We start from the raw sequence: 20,326 nt of genomic DNA, 5'->3' as shown, positions 1-20,326 counted from the left end.
TTTGCTGCTAAAGGGAGGGTGTTTGTTCAGGCCTGAGGCTGCGCTTTCTGAACGGAGGCTGGGGGGGGGGGGCGGGCGAGTGACGGGGTGTGGCGCCAGTGGCGTAGGCGTACAACTCAGTACGGAGGGGGATTTAACCGCGGAGAACTTCAATGGGCGCTTAAGGTCAATAGTATTGAAGGACTTAGGGAGGTCACGGATATTTATTGATTCTCAGGCCCTTCCAAGCTCGCCTTCTCGATAAAGAGACCCAAATGTAACAGGTCACAAAGTGTCCTTCTTCCTCTCTACCTCCTTTATCTTATGAGACAAATAATCAAGCCGTCAATATCCCTGCCTCAGGCAGCGAACAACGCCGTCACTTTGCCGACGGGGAACTTGCCTATCTAGCCGACCAGATCACCGTAATTTTTCCCATGACGCTCAATCGCCCGGCTGCTTTCTTTCTCTTCTTTCCCTTCTCCATGTCAGACGACTAACTCGGTCTCATCCATGTCGTTCCGACCCCTATCCCCTCTCTGATCATGAGATTGGCCCGATCCGCCCTCACGTCGCTTACTCGGAGGAATGATTGAACTCGGCCTCAGTCGCATCTCCCGTCTCCTCCAGCAGACCCCGCTGTCCTGGAAGGCTATTCATATCGCTGGGACCAATGGCAAAGGCTCTATCAGCGCCTATCTCTCGCATCTGTTGACCTCTGGCGGAGTGAGATGCGGCCGCTTTACCTCGCCGCATCTGATCGACCGGTGGGATTGCATCACTATCGGGGAGAGAGTCGTGCAGGAATCGCTCTTCCGTCAGATTGAAGCCCGAATCAAGCTTCGAGATCAAACCCTAGGCATCGGCGCCAGCGAATTCGAGCTTCTTACCGCGACCGCGTTTGAGATCTTCAACCATGAACGGGTGGACATCGGAGTGGTCGAGGTGGGCATGGGCGGTCGCCTGGATGCGACCAACATCCTGAGTGACGTCCTGGTCTCTGTCATCGCGAAGATTGGGCTGGATCATCAGTCTCTGCTGGGCGACACCATTGAACAGATTACCCGCGAAAAGGCGGGGATCCTCAAAAAGGGCGTTCCCTGCGTCATCGATGGGACAAACTCCTCGGCCGTGATCACGACGATAGAGGAACGTGTCAGACAGTTGGGCTTGGATGCGATCTACACCCGCCCCGAGAATCCAGACAGTCTGTCACCAGCTTTGGGAACCCTTTTCCATACCCTCGATTTACAACCCCACCAGCGAGCCAATATGACCTGTGCGACTTCTGCGCTCAAGCTCGCATTGCCCCAAATCCGACCAGATCTGGATGTGAATCAGTTAGTGCCACAACTCGCGCAGGTGGAATGGCCAGGTCGCTTGCAGAAGATCGTTTTGGAGCCCCTGACCTCTCGCAAAGAGCCGATCTTGCTGGACGGCGCACACAACAATCAGTCCGCGGAGGTTCTCGGGGAGTACGTGGACCGAAAATTGCGTGCGCAGGGAGAGGGCATCACCTGGGTCATTGCGGCATCTCGTGGAAAAGACATAAAGAGCCTGTTTCATCCGATTATCAAGCCAGGAGATCGTGTGGCGACCACGGCGTTTGGCCCTGTCGATGGAATGCCCTGGGTCAAGGCCACCGATCCCGAAGAAGTTGCCGCCAGCGTACGCTCTCTCTCGGACATCGGGGAAGTCAAGTCATGCGGGAATGACATCCTCGCGGCGATCAATTGGGCGTGCGACCAAGCCAAAGGCGGTCCGATGGTTATCGCGGGAAGCCTGTACCTTGTGTCCGATGTTCTCCGTCATCTTCGACAGGCACGAAGCTCAGTGGGCGATGTATAGTATGATTCTTAGCAATTCGGATACCCTTTAACGTTTAATGCATCGGACTAGCCGTAGAGCGTATACATCAGCATTAGTACTACGACGACTCGCCCGAATCAGGATCTCAAACCGAAATCCAGCATGTAGAGAATACAAATTCCGCTCAAGCCACCCCGTTGTAGTCACTATAATCGCATGTCAATATACTAGGTAGCTAGTAGCTACTAAACCACAGTAGATAATTTTGCTTGAGATAAGGCTGATCATCGGCGATACGGTGGGAAGCGGGCGCTGCGTCATTGGATGCCCCAAGCGGAGGGAGTGGTGGAGAAGGGGAAAGTTCAAAACACTCGAAGGAGTCTCCAATTCACAAGCATTGGCCCCGACAGCCACTTCGGTAAGTAAGTCGCATTTGTCCGGCTCTTATTCGATTGTTCACTCTCTTTCGAGCTGTTGCACTAAACATAAAAGGCCCTCCCAGTGTCGGCAACACAGTCCTGGTCTCTCTCTAATGTTCAGTGACGCGTGTGTTCTACGCGGCTCTGGGTGTGAGAGCAAGAATCCCTTGACTGTATGCTTTTTTAACCCTTTCTTTGGAGAATGACTATGCCATATCCCTGCCATCCCAGGTCCATCTCATGGCATGCACATCATTTCCTTCCAGTGTCCTGACTTTTACTGACTATGAGCCCCGCTATCTCACAGGTTTGTGCTGACATGAGTGGCTTCGTTCCATCTCCTGGCTCCTGCGTTTCCGCCGCCTCATCGTCCCGCCTCTGAGACCGCCGTATCTGAGACAATCCTGCTAGATTCGCGTCATTCTCCTACGATCGATATTTCGAACGTCCGAGCCCGACGATGGTCTCCCGATCCTCCGAGGGGGCTGAGGGGCCTCCCCCGTCGGCCCCCAAACCGCCCAACACGCCCGCCAAATCCAGACTGTCCAGACTCGGCTCTAGTCCATCGAAACGAGAAGACAAGTCAAGAGATGACCGGATGATCAAGTCGTCCGCGAAGGACGTTGCAGAACTCAAAGACTATGTACGTCGATACCTGCGGTTTGCGAGGGCACCAAATACTGACCAGGACCTCGTGAAGCAACTGGGTGACTGTCTGGGCAAAGGCGCATTCGGGTCGGTCTATCGGGCGTTGAACTGGAATACCGGTGAGACTGTGGCCGTCAAGCAAATTAAACTTGCCGACCTGCCAAAGAGCGAACTGCGGGTTATTATGGTAGAGTATTGCCTGTCACGATAATCCTTGAGGCCTACAACGCTAATCGGAACTTGCAGCTAGAAATAGATCTCCTGAAGAACCTAGATGTAAGTCGATTCACACCACAAGTCTGGATCGGAACTGACTGAATGGACGGCAGCATCCGAACATCGTGAAATACCAGGGTTTCGTGAAGTCTGCGGAAACTCTAAACATCATTCTCGAGTACGCATTTCTCACCGCAAAATAACAGGCTATCTGCTGATTCTCTAGATACTGCGAAAATGGGTCCTTGCATTCGATTGCGAAGAACTTTGGCCGTTTCCCAGAGAACCTGGTGGGTTTGTACATGTCCCAGGTCCTCCATGGCCTCCTATATCTGCATGAACAGGGTGTCATACATCGGGATATCAAAGGGGCAAATATCCTTACCACAAAAGAAGGTCTCGTCAAGCTGGCCGACTTCGGTGTGGCCAGCCGCACTACTGGTCTGAGCGAGTCGAGTGTGGTCGGTACTCCCTACTGGATGGCTCCTGAAGTGATTGAGCTTTCAGGCGCGACAACGGCGTCTGATATCTGGTCTCTTGGGTGTACTGTCATCGAATTGTTAGAAGGGAAGCCTCCTTATTATAACATGCAGCCGATGCCGGCTCTCTTCCGGATTGTCAACGATGACCATCCTCCACTCCCGCAGGGTGCTTCTCCGGTCAGTCCCCGTCTCAAGTGGTCTCTATTCGTATCTAATTAGATCTGCAGGCCGTAAAAGACTTCCTGATGCAATGTTTTCAGAAAGACCCCAATCTTCGTGTTTCTGCAAGGAAACTACTCAAACATCCTTGGATAGTGAATGCCAGGAGGTCCGATTCAGTGGTTCCCAAAAGTTCAACGGAATACGAAGAAGCGGTCCGAAGTGTTCAGGAATGGAATGAAGCGCTCCGGTCGCCCAGTGCTGGAACACTACGGAGACCAGTCAAGCACGACCAGAGCCCAATCCCAGTACCGCCAACGAGACATACACCCACGAAGGATACCTTGCCAAGCCCAGTCTCGAGGAATGTAACAGATCGGTTCAGGTCTCCTGTTCCTACTGAGGAAGAAGAAGACAATTGGGACGACGATTTCGCTACGGCCATCTCCCCCAGCGCTTTACAATTGCCTCATCTCCGTCCGCACGATAACTTCGGGGGAATGCTATCCTCAGAGAAGCTCAAGGCATTTGCCTCTCTTGATGGGACCATGATCAAATCTGATGATAGTTTCGGCGACAGTGACAGCTCATTTGGGAGCTCTCGACGATCTGACGAGCCGGATCCGCTAGAGACGATCCGACCCTATCCGCTAAAGCAGCCTACTGCCGAGAGCACACAGTTGCAGGAGTTGCCACGGAGTCAGATCAATAAGACCTCTATGGCTTCTATGCATCACGTCCCCATCCTCACACAGAACCCCACACCGCCAACGAAGCAACCACGACCGGCATCATACTATAAAGAAAATTCTATTGAGGATTATTCGGACCTCATTCAGGCCAATGAAGACGTTCTGGACAGTAAACTCGGTGCTTTTCAGGTAAGCATTGCCTTGAATGTAGCGTCCACGTGCGGTTATGTATCTAACGCTTTGCAGGAGGCGGATGAGAACGTCGATCCTTTTGAGAGCTCCCCCTCGAAGGAAGCCATCCGTAACCGGGCGTCCGCAGAGGACGTTATGGGCCAACAACCGCAACTAAGAAAACAGATCTCCGTCAAACGTCACAGGTCCGCGGTCGAGATTCAAAGGTTCGCCGAGAACGAGAGAGACGAGGACTTTTCTGACCTCTTGGGTACGGATGAGGTCATGATAGATCAGCCAGAAAGCGACGGGAGCTCAGACCAAAGCACCTTGATGCTTAATTCCAAGCTGTCGAACAACTCCTGGCTTGGGGATCAAGACGACGAGGACGATCCATTTGCCCAACTTGAGGAGGGCTTAGATGAGATGGATCTGGAAGCCAACATAGCACGCGATAAACATGCCCGGCTCCGCAACCAGGTCGAAGGGCTTGTCAGCTCGTTGAAAACGTCGCAGGATGAGGATGTTCTCGCTGAAATCTCAGAACAGCTGTTGACTGTCTTCTGTGATTTCCCAGAGACCAAAAACATCATCATAAGTGCCCACGGAATGCTCCCCATCCTGGAAATTCTCGACATGTGCCGACGGCGAGATATTACCTCGTGTCTACTGAAAATTGTCAACGCAATCATATACAATGACTACGAGATACAGGAGAATCTTTGCTTCGTGGGTGGCATTCCCATCATCAATGAGTTCGCATCGAAGAAGTATCCTCGGGAGATTCGACTTGAAGCTGCCGCGTTTGTCCAGCAGATGTATCAGACGTCGACCCTTACTCTGCAAATGTTTGTCAGTGCCGGAGGTCTGAATGTGTTGGTTGAATTTCTGGAAGATGACTATGAAGACGAGCGCGATCTGGTCCTGATTGGCGTGAACGGTATTTGGAGCGTTTTTGAACTACAGGTGAATATCTTTGCTCCGACACGGAGCAATCGACAGGCCTAACTAACACTGGCTAGGGCTCAACACCGAAAAACGATTTCTGCAGGATCCTCTCACGAAATTCGGTCTTGGATCCCCTCTCCCTGGTTCTGAGTAGGGTGCTTGATGAAGATGGCGAGTTAGCCGAGATCGTTGAAGGACGTATCGCAAACATCTTTTTCATCTTTTCTCAAGCCGAGAACCATGTGAAGGAGATGGTTGCGGAGCGAACAGTTCTCCACAGGGTCCTGAAAGAGCTGAGGCGTATGACTCCGGCTCACCAGATAACTATGTTGAAGTTTATCAAGAACCTCTCGATGCTATCCACGACCCTGGACTCTCTTCAGAACTCAAACGCCATCGACGTTTTGACGGACTTGCTGAGGGCGACAATGAAACGTCCACATTTCCGTGAAGTCTCGAACCAAATCCTCAATACGATCTACAACATGTGCAGGTTGAACAAGTCCCGACAGGAGGACGCAGCTCTCAATGGCATAGTTCCATTGCTTCAGAAGATCGTCAAGACCGAACGACCGTTGAAGGAATTTGCGTTGCCGATTCTCTGCGACATGGCACATTCCGGTAAAGTTGGCCGGCGCGAGTTATGGCGCAACAAGGGACTGGCATTCTACATATCACTGCTTTCAGATCCTTATTGGCAGGTTACTGCGTTAGATGCTATCTTCACTTGGTCAGTAGCGATGCTCAAACCGTCGTAAAAACGGACTAACGAGGAGTAGGTTGCAAGAAGAAACGGCCAAGGTTGAGGAGCATCTCTTGGATCACCGTCCTGATAGACCATCATTCACCGACTCTATTGTGAGATGCTTGACCATATCTAAAGCAAACGCTTTCGAGAACCTTTTGGAGCCCCTGCAGAAACTTCTTCGTCTGAGTCCTCCGATTGCCTCGACTCTTGCGCGGCCCGATCTCTTCACTAGGATCGGTCAGAAGCTCCACCACAGCAAAGCTGCGGTTCGACTGAACCTACTGCGCATTATATCTAGTATCTGCGACTCCAGTGAGGAACAGGGAGGCCTTCTTGCCAAGTACGGTCTTTTGGACGCCATTCGTGAACTTGAACATGATCCTGCAATTTTGGTGCGGGATATGGCAGGTAAGCTTATTCAATCCAACGAGAAAAGCGAAGCCTATGGGATGGGGAAGCGCAAACCCATGGTGAGACGAAGAAGCACTTCTGCCACTCCACCAAACCTTCTGGCGAATCAGTCTGCTCCGTCGACTCCTCAGATGAATCGGACTAGTCAGTCCAAGGCATACTATGAGGGTAAAGAAGGCTCTCGACACCCACGAAACGCTCTTAGTGGCTCTGCTTTGGCGCTGAGGCCCGGCAGTCGAGATGGCTCAACCCCTAGTCTTACGGCGGGGCTCAATGGAAGCACTGGTGCGTCGAGGACTCGCCTTCCGCGAGGCGTGTCAAATCGAATGTCTCATGTCGACCTCTTGTCTGAAGAAGATTCAGCTCGACCCTCCAGCTCACTGTCTCGTCGACAATCTGTTCTTCACCGGCGGAGGCGTCAAACCCAAGCAGATGCGGATTGGACACCGTGAGCTGCTTTCGAAACTTCTTCTTGTTTATCATATTGTCTTGTATTGTTGAAATTCCTTCTCCTTTGTTGGGTTAAAGGTCGATTGGGAATGATGGTCGCGCATTCATAGCATAGGAAAGGCGCGTTGGGGTTATGTACTATTTCTTTTCAAGTCCGTGTGTATTGTCTACTGCTTTGGTATATGTATAGGGGCTGAAGAATCCAGCGAAATATAATATACTATGGATCGCTCACATGTTCTCCTCGGCCGTTCAGTACTCCGAAGTATGCTCTTTAGGGCATCGCCGATCCCGTGGCGGACAACCGGCTAAACTCGTTTTGTCAAGCGGCAACTCCGAACGACGGAGGGAAAATCCGCGGCTTTCTTCCTCGTCTCTCCGACGGTCCCAACAACTTTTCAGAATGCCCTGATGTGATCACTCCTGATCAGGAACCACCTCCACATCCTCTCCCAACCATTCATTCATTGTCTTTCTTGTCCGGTTCGTTCGTCATACGGCGTGGTTCGTGTTCGGCATGAGGGCGGCCCTCCGCGCTCCACTGCGGGCATTTGACTTAGATCCCGCAAGGGCCCTACGATACGCTTCACACTTAGGATCTAGGAGTTGTCTCTCCGAGAAGGCTACAACCTCTTCATATTTCCATCAATCAGCATTTTCAACTCAGACCGCCCCCGGAACATGGTGTCAACGGCTCCAGAACCATCCCGCTCGGGTTGCGCCACGCGCTCCCTTTTCCACGAGGACAACTGCCTTATTGGGACCAGAGAACCCACGCGATGCGAATAAGAAGTCTGGACCCGGTCAATCGCGTGGGAAGGCCGTCAGATATGTGGTGATTGGCGGTACGCTACTGGTTGTGGCTGTCGTGTTCTCGGACGATGTACAGCATCTCTACCGTGCCGCGGCGAGAACAGGGCGAGTGGTCGGCGCATTGGCCGTATGCATCAATGAGTAAGTCAGAGGGTCCTGTGGTGATCGCAAGAGACATATGGACTAAAAATCATCGAAAATAGTTACCGAGTCACCCTCAAACAGGAAACCTCGTCCCCCGAAGAGCGAAGCGAATTGCTGAAAGCATGCCACAAGCGGTGCGCGGAACGGACCCTGCGAGTGCTCGAGAAGAACGGCTCGATATTCATCAAACTGGGACAACATCTGAGTAGCATGGGCTATCTGCTTCCGTTGGAGTGGACGACCACATTCGTCCCACTGCAGGACAAATGCCCCGTTTCCTCGATTGAGTCGATCGAGGACATGTTCGTCGCAGACACAGGCCGTCGCGTCGACGAGCTATTCTCGTCGTTCGAGTCGACACCGATCGGCGCCGCATCCCTCGCTCAAGTTCATATCGGCACGCTCAAGGAAACCGGTCAGAAGGTCGCGGTGAAGGTGCAGCATCCTGCCCTGGCAGAATGGGTCCCCCTCGATCTTGCCCTCACCCGTTTTACCTTCTCCATGCTGAAGCGGTTCTTCCCCGAATACGATCTGGAATGGCTCTCGAAGGAAATGGACCTGTCGCTGCCCCAGGAGCTGGACTTTCGCATGGAGGCAGACAACGCGAAGCGCGCCAGCGAGCACTTCAAGAAACACTCCAGCGCTCCCCTGGTCATCCCGGAAGGTACGTAGCCCCGCGCGTCCGTCCCTCCCATGCCATACTAACCCTGGATCCAGTGATGTGGGCGCAGAAGCGCATCCTGGTCATGGAATTCTTGTCCGGCAGCCGACCCGATGATCTCGCGTACCTCGACTCGCACCACATCGACCGCGACGAAGTTTCGGCCGCGCTGGCGCACATCTTCAACGAGATGATCTTCGGCGACAACGCGCCGCTGCATTGCGACCCGCACGGCGGCAACATCGCCATCCGACCCAACCCCCACCGCAAGGGCTACAACTTCGACATCATCCTCTACGACCACGGGCTCTACCGCGACATCGACCGCGACCTGCGCCGCAACTACGCCAAGCTGTGGCTCGCCGTCATCGAGTCTGACGAGCCGCACATGCGCGAGTACGCCCGCAAGGTCGCCGGCATCACCGACGACCAGTTCCCGCTCTTCGCCAGCGCGATCACCGGCCGCGACTTCACAAAGGTCACCCGCAAGGACATCACCTCGCGGCGCACCTCGTCCGAGCGTGAGAGCATGTCCGGCGCGCTGAGCGAGGGCATGCTCCAGCAGCTGGTCGAGCTGCTCGGCCAGGTGCCGCGGATCATCCTGCTAATCCTCAAGACCAACGACCTGAGTATGTTCCCTCCCGCACACGCGTACACAAGAAGTCCTTGGAACTAATAGCCCCCCGCAGCCCGCAGTCTGGACGAGAATCTACATACACGCCAGGGTCCGGTGCGCACGTTCCTGATCCTAGCCCGGTACGCCACCCGCACCGTCTTCGAGGAGCAGATGGAATCGATCCAGGAGACGGGCGGTGCGTTGCGGCCGTTCAATTTCCTGCGCTTCCTCCGCGCCTGGGCCGGCTTCCTCCGCGTCGAGCTGAAGCTCTCTGTATATGAAACGTTGTTGTCGTTGAAGAGTCGGTTCGGACTGCTCTAGTATCGACCGGCTAGGTTTGTACATTTACTGTTTCTTTCCTTCGTTACTCTGGTGGGTTCTTATAGAAGCACGGGTGAGCTATCTGTGCATCAGCGGCGTTTTGTCTTCATCTCCTGTCTACTGTTATAATATTGTTTACTGGATAGATTATACATTGGATATAGATTATAAATAGATCGTTTAGTCTTGTGGCTACCATAGACGGAGCTACGTTTAAACAAGGGGAAGTCTATCACTGCACGCAAGTGCTTTTCATTATAACATTACAAGCACACAAATCATGTATATCACAATGCCTGCCTTGCTCGCCAGATGTGAAAAAGAAAGAGAAAAAGTCCAAAGAGAGAAAAGCAAGGAGACAAACAATCCTCTCTGTACAACATCAAATCCATTCAATCCGTTGCTGTTTCGTGGTCGACAGCAAGCAACTCTTCAAATTGAAAGCTTTTGCCCTACCCTCCACCAGGAAAGGACAAAACAGGGAATCACATTCGGTTATGGGGAGTGTCGATACGGTATCCGGGAACCACCTCATTTTTCCCGCTGGTCCATCTTGCATTCCATCAGGTATCGACATTTCGGTGTATATTTTTATCTTTTTTGAATGTATTGAATTTTCGACTGCGCAACCCGCTTACAGACTGGCCGATGCACCGGACTCGGTCTTCTCGACCTCGACCTTGATGTCGGGCATGGAGGCGCCGGTGCCGCTCAGGTCGGTCTTGCGGGCCTGCGGGTTCTTGGTGTAGTAGTCGGAGATGGCGGACTTGATGGCATCCTCGGCGAGCATGGAGCAGTGCAACTTGACGGGGGGCAGGCAGAGTTCCTTGGCGATGGCGACGTTGGTCACCTTGCCGGCCTCCTCGAGGGTCATGCCGCGGACCAGCTCGGTCAGATAGCTGGAGCTGGCGATGGCGCTGCCGCAGCCGAAGGTCTTGAACTTGACATCTATGGTGAGCATGTTAGCGGGGTCGTCCATTATATCGATGATGGATGGCGGGGGCGTACCGGAAATCGTGTTGGTGTCCTTGTCGACACGGATCTGGAGCTTCATCACGTCACCGCAAGCGGGAGCACCGACGAGACCGCTGCCGACATCGAGATCCTTACGGTTCATCGAACCGACCTGGAGAGATCGTTAGATTCGAACGTGGGGGACAGTGGCGAGGGGGTGGGAGTTGGTGAAGACGAACATTACGAGGGTTGTTGTAGTGGTCCAGCAGTGCTAAGACGGTCAGCATTTCTGTTCATGTTATCCAAACTGCCAAAAGCAAAGGGTGGACATATCTTTCTCGTGGTATCCTCGGCGCTGGGGAGCCAGGGACGCTCTGAGGATCGGCTGGGTGGTCTGGACGCCGGACAGGGCGGGAGTGATGCGAGGCGACACGACGGTGCCGACCGCGCGGGGAGCGACTGTTGCGAGACGTCTGAACATCGCGGCGTATGTGTGTGTGATAAAAGGTCGAAACAAGTCGATGGAGATAAGGGGTGGTGTGTAAGACGATGGATGAAGGAAGATGGAGGAAGTTGGGAAGTGATGTCGATGAAGATTGATTTGATTGATTAATCCGGCGCTAGTCCTTACATGGAAACCCCGTCGCCTCCGCGGATCCGGTCCTCGGAGATACCAGTGACGTTACCGCGAACCACCGGCGGTCAGATGGACAGCTGTTGTTGTAGTTTCGATATCTTTCGATACTTATCTGATGGACGACACCTCCGGCCCTTCCTATCAGATGGTGAGTCGTCATCGGTGGCGGTATCCCATCGAATCTCTCCCATCTCTCTCTTGGGATTTCCCGCGGAGACGCGAAGTTCTAGTCCCGTTCTGGCGTGGCTTACCTAAGTACCGATGAACGGGCGGTTTTCGTGGGTTTCAGCCAACCGGAATCCAATCCATTACCAAGCACTTTCCATCTGATAACCAATTTCATTTGCCTATTTCGGTATCCCAATCCAGACCTCCGATGCCCATCATGGCCAACAATAACAAACCATTTGGTCGTCCCTCCGGTGTAAGTCCTCCATTATTACGCATACAGACTGAATGGTGCTGTGGTATTACATTCTGCGTCACATGACATGCGAATAACCTCGACAGTCCATCAACGCCCCTATTGCGGCCTTTACCATGGCCGTCGTGCTCTGCTCCTACTGCTTCAGCTCCATCCGCTCAGCACGGCGGGAGGCTCACTCCATCCCATCAAATGAGAGTTCTCATCACAGCAACCGTCCCTCCAACACATTGTCGTCGCAGTCTTGGGTACAACAGGCCTTAGAAGAGAGTCAGGAGGCTGAGAGGAGAAAGGGCCCTAAGTGAAGTTCCTTAACCGTGGCTTTACGTATATAGTATGCTATTTTGGTCAGTATACCTAGTTTTATGTTGATTGATTTGCCGTAGGTGCAAGTAAGCTGCAGGGTTCGACAAAATGTACGCGAGTAAGGCGTTCTACACGGCCTCTAGGTCCTCATTTCTAAAACTACTTTTGATCTCCCTTCTATGCAGTCCCTGCGCCAGATTAAACTACATGGACAAGAATGTGGAAAGTACTTCTCCTGGTATATAGGTTATAATTGGACATGCGAATCGGCTTCAGCTTGAATTAATGCATTGTATTCGCGTAGTCTCTGCTAGGATCCGATGACCTGCTGGTCTCAGAAAGTCCTTTGAGGCTGACACTTAAGACAAACGGTTGAAAGAAGCATGCAGTCTTGAAGGAGGCATGACATTTGACTATGCAGTGATTCGTGTCAATATATGTGACGACGGGACGGCCACTGCATACATCAAAGATAGATGTACCATACAGTTACAAATATATATTTAATTTCTATCAGGGACAGCTTTGACATTCATGTCACCCAGTCTGCAAGTAGTACTCTCACTCTGTTACTTGAACAGCTCCAAAGGTATATTCAGATCCATGGCAATGGTAAATGTATGAAAAGTCCTAGGGGAAAACGAGGAACGGCAATCAAGTGCAAGCTAAACAAATCACAAGTAGGGATGGCTCCATTGTCAGAATTTTCAGTGTATGAATAGTCATATCCAAGTCTCTTTGGAGATCGGATCTACCATATAAAGAAATGTTCATCATATCAATGGACTGAAGGGTCAAGGCATGGGATCGTAGAGAGGCAAGACAACATCATACAGACCCAAACATTATTGGTCTCAATTACATGTGCCATAGCATCAATCTCACGAACACCTCACTTAAGTGCTCATATTGTTGGGGTATGAAAGTCGGATAGTGGGAATGAAAGAATGAAGTTCTCGAAAACATCGAGGGAAAAATTCGGGTAGTATGTGGTATCACATGACCACGCTAAGCCAAAATTAGTCACATCGCCTTCGGGCTGCTTGAACAGAGGGGCCTATGCGTCCATCCGTGACAGAATTACTTCATGCGGTCCTATGTATTAAGAAGCTTGGACCAATTGCATCATATGCACCGAAAATATCATATGGTTGGCTGGCTCACTGAAAGTCGGGATTTGTTGAACCTCGGCTTCTTCGTCCTGTCCAATGCGATACCTCAATCCTCTGACAAATGAGCTCAGTTCCGAGTCATCGTATCCAGTAGCAATGCTTCAAACTTTAGATGCTTGCTTTAGCTTATGTATTCAGGAGGCGAGAAAGAGGTATAGAGTGTGTATGTACAAAAATCATGCAAGTAAAGAAGACAAAAGAACGCTCGTAAACCAGGTCTTTTGCGGATAAATCACTGTGACTGCAGAACATGACAAGATCAGACCGCCCAGCCAGGGTGACACGGTATCAATAGCCTATTCACACCCAGGCAGCATCTCGTGGCCCTGATGTCCAGTGGCAATCCTCACCAGACGTCGGTTACACTTGGAACTTCATGAAAGAACAAAGTGAACGAGATGGCCATAAGCCTGCATAGGTTGCAGGAATTCTAGTAATTGGGGAAAACCCTCGTCTATGAATTAAATCCCATTCTCCATTTCTGCTTCCTCGGCCATCTGCCGTTTCAATGCACCTTCATGTTGCAGGTGTCCAATCAGCTTCCGTAGGTATTCATACGTCAGCATGGTAGTCATGGCGGCCGGAATCGCTCGAAACAGGTTGGTGCCGATCCCTGAATAGAAAGCCCTCCAGCCTTCCTCCTGCAGGATAGTCTGGCACGTACGGATGATTCCGGTATAGCGAGGACGGTTAGGCATGCCATCTGATGAGGCGGCTCCGGGCGGCCTCCCACGGTCCTGTGGGTGATCTATCCCTCCACGGAAACTGATTTCTTCTGGCGATGTCGCGGGGGCCGTTCGTTGCTGTGTTTGAAGCCTCGTCCGGAGCACTTCGTGCGGATATGTGATGGTGCTGGCGCAAATCTTGCTCATAAATGTGGCGCAAGATATTCCAATCCAATGAGATGTGCCGTTATCTGGGTGCTCGCCGATTCCGTAGCCGGTGAAAGCCATTTTCAGGTACTCGTAGAGTGGGAATTGGATTGCGACATGGGTCAACCCCAACAGCGCGGGTGTGAGTCCAGAATAGAAAGAGCGAATGCCTTCAGTCTTGTACATCTTGCGCGCCGCATCCCAAGTGCTGGCGTACTGCCACGGCGCTCGGAAACCTTCACTGCTCGACTTGAGACTTTGGGACATGAGCCGGGTCTTGATCACCCAAATCGGATTGGTGACAATTGTCGAACAGGCGCCGGCCGTAATTGACGCATACCCTCTCGCAAGCCACCAGCTGTCTATATTAGGAGTAAGTAAGTGCTCCACAACGGGAAAAGCAAACGCAAACCAACCTGTGATTCCGTAAAAATATTCGCGCGAACGATCATAAACTGCCAAGTAGACCGCCCATGTAGGCAGGTACCCGAGAAGCATGGGTCCCAGCCCTTGATAGAGGCCTCGAATACCATCTTCGCGCCATATCACCCTTCCAGTCCCTAGCATACCTCGGTATAACGTCTTGGGCTCGACCACTTTGCCTCCTCGTCGGACGAACCCTCCCTGAGCCTGTAATTTGGTTTTGATCACATCGAGCGGACACGTCACGATGCCAGAGGCGACACCGGCACTGGCACCGCAAAAAGGTGCAATATAGAAGTCCGGAATACGCGTAGAAAAGAGTTCGATGCGAGTGAGAAGCGACGGATTCGACAGAACATCGGACGACAGATTCACGCTGGATTGGGGGAAGCTGCCCGAAGGCGCAGTCACCTGCTGCTGTTCCTGCTCCTGCGAGCTGCTGGCAGCCCCTGAAGCGCTGTGGCCTTCTCTTAACATTTTTACTTCCCGGCCAAGCGCTCACACAGTCAATGAAACTGTCTCAGATGTCACGAGGGCTCCCGGACCCGAGCATATCGTGCTCGCCCCGGAACCCAAGACCTTGTGCTGACCGTGGTAGGATGCGAAACAGGTTCCGTGTGCGAAGAATCTAGAGAGAAATCCAACACGCGGGGTTAAAGGAAAAGAGTTGGAAGAGACGGGACCGCTGCGACGAGCCGATGGTGCCGAACTATCTCGTGTTGCCCTATCCGGAGCACAGACGGGGCGGGGTCTGAGGAAGCTAAGTGAGCTCCCCTGTCGGAGCGAAGAAGGAAAGAATTCAGCCGTCCACGAACCTCATCACCAGGTGATACGGGATGGGGGGTAAGGTAACCAAGTGAGAGTGGTCGTTCGAGGGTAGATGGAAGAACGGGATAGGACGGAGAGAGAAAGCGGACGCAACAGGTACGAACAGTGGTGGTCAGGTGGAGTTCGTTCAACGCTACTCGTTACTTCCTCCGGCTTCAAGCGTTGACCGCCGTCGGCCTCAAGCCGATCGCCGTGGTCACGTGGTTTCCGTCGGAAAGTCGTTCATGCCTCAGGCACCGAAACCATCGGATGTTTTTGGGAAAGTCTCCCGCCCCCGAACCTCCGTTTTGCACAACGTCGGGTCATCTCTTGTTCAGCTTGTTCCCTCAACCCCCTCCTCCACACCACCCCGTCAATTGAGCACCCACACGGATCATTCACCATGTCGGCCCCTTCTCTCACCAGCTACATCGTCAAGCGCCCGTGGCTTAAGAACTGGATGATGCCTCTGGCCAACTGGTACACCGATGCCGCCGGCTACAGAAGACTCGGACTGAAGTAGGCACCCCAACCGCCCATGTTTTCGACCAGACCCCAGGAGAGGGAGACGAACGGATTGGAGGATGATCAATTGGTCATGCGATGAGGGCTCGTCAGCCGTCTGCGCCCATCCCTGGCCTCCGCTCGTCCGGGAACAATTTTATATCGACTTTATCAAACCCTGCGACTAACCATGCGGCCCAGGTTCGACGATCTGATCCCCGAGGAGAGCGAGACTGTCCAGAAGGCCATCCACCGTCTTCCCCCCAAGGAGGCCTACGACCGTGTGTTCCGTATCCGCAGAGCTTTCCAGGTTCGTGTCCGACCGCTCCCTAGCGACAATGACATGTCTAACGCAGTGTCTGTCTACAGTGCTCCGTGTCGCACACCCTCCTCCCCGCTGCTGAGCAGACCAAGCCCGAGGATGTGAGTCGATCCCTTTGACCTGTTTTCCTGGTCGCGATCGCCCCAACGCTCCGCATAAGTCGTCGGCCAATCCCGTGAGCCGGATTTGTCAACCCCTCGCACCCCGATATGTGGCACTTGTGCTGGCTGTTGGAGTGTCCAGGACGCATTGGAGATGCCACTAGGAAAGCCAGAATGCTAATTCCATCACTAGGATGTCGAATATCTGAGCCCGATCATCCGCGAGATCGAGAAAGAGGCCAAGGAGCGCGAGGAGCTGGACAACCTGGTTGTCAGACGGTAAACGGCTTGCGCCCTGGTCCATTATCGATAAAATCTACTGCTAGGGTATAGAAGGCGAGAAAGAGGGTTTGCGTTGTCATCCAGCCGGTATGCTTCGCTGCATGGCGCATGCCGTTGGATGTTAATTGGTTGTTTGATGTCGTTCGATCACGTGTACTGATACTGTACAAATTCATTTCCTCTGTTGACAACTGGGTATTTATTTGTCTACCTAGCTGAGACCTGACTCTGACCTGTGGTGGGGCCATCGGCAGTATAAGGAGTCGCGGTGTTGTAGGATGAAACATGGGACGCATCTAAGTACACCGGCAAAACATTGTGCCTATATTTGATCTAGTATAATGTATCAGGGTATCAAGAATCCAGCACAGCTAGATTCACATTCTCCACCCGCCACATGTACCACATGAAGAGACTCCTGGTCCGGTGTAAGACAAGATGAAGAGAGTTAAGGATTAGAGATACATACCTATACGGGGCGAATCTCGCAGCCAATTCCAGCATATCCTTCTCGGCCATATACTTGAACTTACCACCACCTTTAGCTTTGAGCTTGCTCACGTCTTTGCCCATGAACGCGGCGCAGCCTCTCCTATGCACATCAGCATCAGCATGACATCTCGACACCGACAGAAACCAAGCAGTGAAACATACTGTACTCCCAGGTCACCCGTAGAAAACACATCGATGCGTTTCAGAGCGAAACAGGCAAACATCTCAACCGACCATCGGCCCAGCCCACGCACCGCCGTCAAGGTCTCCAAGAGCTCCTCATCGCTAGCGTTCAGCAGCATGCGCGCGCTCAGCTCGCCACTCGCAAACTTCTGTGACAACCCATGAATATACTCCGCCTTGCGCTGGGACAGGCCCGCCGTGCGCAGCGTGGCAATATCACACTGCACGATCTGCTCGGGCGTGGGGAACCAGGCGACGCCGCCGTCGGGCCCGTTGAACAGCGCCACGAACTTATCCTTGATCGACTTGGCCGCCGCCCCCGACACTTGTTGTCCGATGATGCTGCTGACAAGACTCCGGAACGGGTCGATCTCCTCCGCGAGACCCTCGGGCGAGAACAGCGGGCATGGGTACTGCTTTATGACGGGCTCGAGGCGCGGGTCCGTTGCGATGAGATGCGCCACGGCCTTTTCGAGCAGCGTCCCTGTCGTGGCGGTGGGACGGGGCCGGCCTGTCTTGCTCGGGGAGGCGTCTTCTGCGCCTGGCGGATAGGCGACGAGGGAGGAGCCGTGCGGGGTGAGGAGGGTGGCATTTGTTCTGTGGGGTTCGACGGGGCGGTCGAGAGGAGGAGGCGTGGACCGCAGTCTTTTGAGGGTGTAATGAGTAGATAGAGGGGCGTCGAAGATGGTGTCGGGTGGTAGTTGTTGTTGTTGTTCTGCGGGGGTAGCCGTGTCCTGCGCTGTCTGATCTGCGGATGTCTGTTCGAGGTCCAGGTTCAGTACTCTCTTGTCTTTTGTTGAGGGCTTTCGTGCTTTGGTAACCCCGTTGCGTTGGGTGGTTTTGTTCGTCCTCTTGGTCGGGGTGCTTGGTGCCAGCGGTAGCTTGCCATTCGGCAGGGAGCTCAGGCGAGCGGAGCGTCTGAGGGACATCCTAAGTCCTGTCTATGATATGTGCAGGTATATATCTTCTCTCAGGGTATATATTATGCGTTGTGGTGGTATATTCGGGAAGGTTGGAGCTGGAGCTGGAGGTGGTAGTAGAGTGCTGACATGATGATGCTTGGCTCGGATATGTCATCCAGCTCGTATCCAGCCATGGGATCATTAATCATTTAACCTATATGATGGTCAATGGTACGGGAGTCCGCGATCATGATAGTATTGAATATGTTTGGAACATGTTTGAGTTGGCTGTTGTTCCGATCGTCTCCATGTGCTGTGTTTGTTGTTGCCCCAGCGCAGCATGATATATATTTCCACATGTACCATCTTGGGCAGACTTGCTGTAGCATGAATATTCAACGGATGTTCTAGTAATCGAAACAGAGTAGTCTCCTTCCCCGTAGTGTCCCAATGTTAAGTCAATGCGACAAATTGAACATCGTCCTAGGAGTATTGTCATGCTATGGTCTAACGTTTCAATGGACAGTCCATCCGTGAAGTACTCGACAGAAGTTTGATAAATTCCATGGGAACTAGCCTGGTGCAGCTACAGGTGCTTGCGTCACCCACAGTCGACCAATAATGGTTCACTGAGGACGAATTCGGAGATACCTGCCGTACTAACCGCTCATCTGGATTGTTGTCCGATCGGTCCACGAGCTATCAACCATGCTGAAGGCGGATCCAGCCAGCTAACCAGTTACTTCAGTCCATACCGGAATTCCATTGTTCCATTGGTCCACTACTGGAGCTGGTATTATTGACCCATAGGAGGGGACGAAAGCTTTCCGTACGGTCGCATAGTTGAGTGGTTGCTCGGCCGATGAAAGCCTCTGCTGGCTAGCCGCATGGATCCCGAAGAGATCAGCTCGAAAGTAAATTGAATCCCGCATAAGCGATGCTGTTCGCAGCAACGGTACCAATTAAATAAATGAAGATTGACTCAATGGACAGGGATGCGTGGGGAGATGTTCGCTTAGACGTGAGCCAGCTGGTCGAAAACGGTAGGATGATCACGCTCTATCATACCGGCGTATAGCCGTCTGGGCGTACAGCCACCCCGTGTCAAGTGGCGTTGGAGAGAAACGTGCCCGAGGGCTCGGCTCAAACTATCATGTGGGAAGGTTACGTTCACCATGCACCTCGACTACTACTACAAGCACAGAACCACGAATCTTTAAAGATTGGAACAGATCAACTCAAGTGCTTGACTTTGGGTATCCGAGGGGTGATCCATACGTATGGCCAACACGGGCCATGCTCATCTACAGGAGACAAGAGCTATCCCTACCGTCACATTGATATTGGCGTATTTGTTTGTGGTGACGGATAAGTGTGGAGCCGATGGGTCGTTGATGATAATAATGGAGTGGAGTGATGGATGAGGAACTCTAAACCGATCGCGAAGGCCGACTAGTAGGAAGTGTATCAAGGGGGGGAGGATCTACCAAGTACAGAGTATAGCTGGTGGTGATGGATGATGAACTGACTCTTTGGATGTCCATAGTCCCGGTTGATGAAGGCAACGTCGTCGGACGGATTATACTTCTACTCCTTACAGCGCGTTCTATTTTGAGCAGAGAAGTGTGGCTCATGATTATTAGTTGAGTCGACTATGGGACAAGGAGTATAGCATATCGATTGCTACGGTGATGAATTCGCCACTTGCACACTGCAAAGACACCGAATGCGTCCAAAATACGTACAGTGTCTTTGACCTTGGGGTTAATTATATACGCCAGATCAATTACAGGAGCTAGGAATGGGTCGACTTTATTTAGCATTATTCGTCCATGTGGATCCGATGAAAACCACCAGCCCGCTCGGTATGGCCCGTACCAAACTGAGACGGCGTATTACCACCGTCGTTATATAGACCGGCCAGTGACCAATAGGAGTGGCTTTTATCTTACCAGGTACCACCACACCAACTGGGCAGGCAGTTTGCACCCGATCCTTGTGCCATGGTACCTGGCTAGATTACGGAGGAGAGCGAAAATAGATTGACTGGGTTTTCTCCGATGCTTTCCATCCATCCATGGATGTTAACTGACTGACCCTTAAACAAGCAGACGAACAGACTCCGCCGGAATAGGAGAAAAAGAAACACAAACCTCTAGTTACCCACCTTGTCAAAATATGCAATGGGGCGCGCAGCGAGGCGACGGAATCCTATGGCAAGGCCTCGCATACCACAGGAGGGCCGGTAGTGGGGCCAC

General features: G+C 52.5%; 7 protein-coding genes across 7 annotated transcripts; 4 read left to right on the top strand and 3 right to left on the bottom strand.

Annotated features, from left to right (window-relative positions):
* Nucleotides 1–567: 567 nt before the first annotated feature.
* Nucleotides 568–1,827, top strand: ATEG_05556 (dihydrofolate synthase; the record flags this gene model as incomplete). The annotated part of the gene is made up of 1 exon (XM_001214734.1): nt 568–1,827. One exon carries the CDS (start codon nt 568–570, stop codon nt 1,825–1,827), a length of 1,260 nt encoding a protein of 419 aa, XP_001214734.1.
* An 840-nt stretch (nt 1,828–2,667) lies between these two features.
* Nucleotides 2,668–7,134, top strand: ATEG_05555 (serine/threonine-protein kinase; the record flags this gene model as incomplete). The annotated part of the gene is made up of 8 exons (XM_001214733.1): nt 2,668–3,033; nt 3,102–3,131; nt 3,185–3,249; nt 3,298–3,730; nt 3,781–4,593; nt 4,651–5,541; nt 5,598–6,253; nt 6,303–7,134. The coding sequence occupies 8 exons, from the start codon at nt 2,668–2,670 to the stop codon at nt 7,132–7,134; spliced, it is 4,086 nt and encodes a 1,361-aa protein (XP_001214733.1).
* Nucleotides 7,135–7,649: 515 nt separating this feature from the next.
* Nucleotides 7,650–9,687, top strand: ATEG_05554 (ABC1 kinase family protein; the record flags this gene model as incomplete). Its single annotated transcript, XM_001214732.1, has 4 exons — nt 7,650–8,086; nt 8,149–8,753; nt 8,807–9,379; nt 9,440–9,687. 4 exons carry the CDS (start codon nt 7,650–7,652, stop codon nt 9,685–9,687), a joined length of 1,863 nt encoding a protein of 620 aa, XP_001214732.1.
* Nucleotides 9,688–10,321: 634 nt separating this feature from the next.
* Nucleotides 10,322–10,928, bottom strand: ATEG_05553 (putative iron-sulfur cofactor synthesis protein (Isu1); the record flags this gene model as incomplete). Its single annotated transcript, XM_001214731.1, has 2 exons — nt 10,322–10,813; nt 10,881–10,928. The coding sequence occupies 2 exons, from the start codon at nt 10,926–10,928 to the stop codon at nt 10,322–10,324; spliced, it is 540 nt and encodes a 179-aa protein (XP_001214731.1).
* A 2,713-nt stretch (nt 10,929–13,641) lies between these two features.
* On the bottom strand, nt 13,642–14,952 carry ATEG_05552 (putative mitochondrial carrier protein; the record flags this gene model as incomplete). Its single annotated transcript, XM_001214730.1, has 2 exons — nt 13,642–14,410; nt 14,465–14,952. The coding sequence occupies 2 exons, from the start codon at nt 14,950–14,952 to the stop codon at nt 13,642–13,644; spliced, it is 1,257 nt and encodes a 418-aa protein (XP_001214730.1).
* A 733-nt stretch (nt 14,953–15,685) lies between these two features.
* On the top strand, nt 15,686–16,492 carry ATEG_05551 (ubiquinol--cytochrome-c reductase subunit 7; the record flags this gene model as incomplete). The annotated part of the gene is made up of 4 exons (XM_001214729.1): nt 15,686–15,801; nt 15,988–16,096; nt 16,156–16,209; nt 16,403–16,492. 4 exons carry the CDS (start codon nt 15,686–15,688, stop codon nt 16,490–16,492), a joined length of 369 nt encoding a protein of 122 aa, XP_001214729.1.
* A 206-nt stretch (nt 16,493–16,698) lies between these two features.
* On the bottom strand, nt 16,699–18,095 carry alkA (DNA-3-methyladenine glycosylase II; the record flags this gene model as incomplete). Its single annotated transcript, XM_001214728.1, has 3 exons — nt 16,699–16,813; nt 16,961–17,083; nt 17,146–18,095. 3 exons carry the CDS (start codon nt 18,093–18,095, stop codon nt 16,699–16,701), a joined length of 1,188 nt encoding a protein of 395 aa, XP_001214728.1.
* Between the last annotated feature and the right edge of the window lie 2,231 nt (nt 18,096–20,326).

The sequence above is a fragment of the Aspergillus terreus genome, genomic scaffold (genome assembly GCF_000149615.1).
Source record: "Aspergillus terreus NIH2624 scaffold_7 genomic scaffold, whole genome shotgun sequence".
In the NCBI taxonomy this organism is placed as follows: domain Eukaryota; kingdom Fungi; phylum Ascomycota; class Eurotiomycetes; order Eurotiales; family Aspergillaceae; genus Aspergillus; species Aspergillus terreus.
Note: the sequence above shows the minus strand (reverse complement) of the source record. Positions and strands in the feature narration are given on the sequence as shown.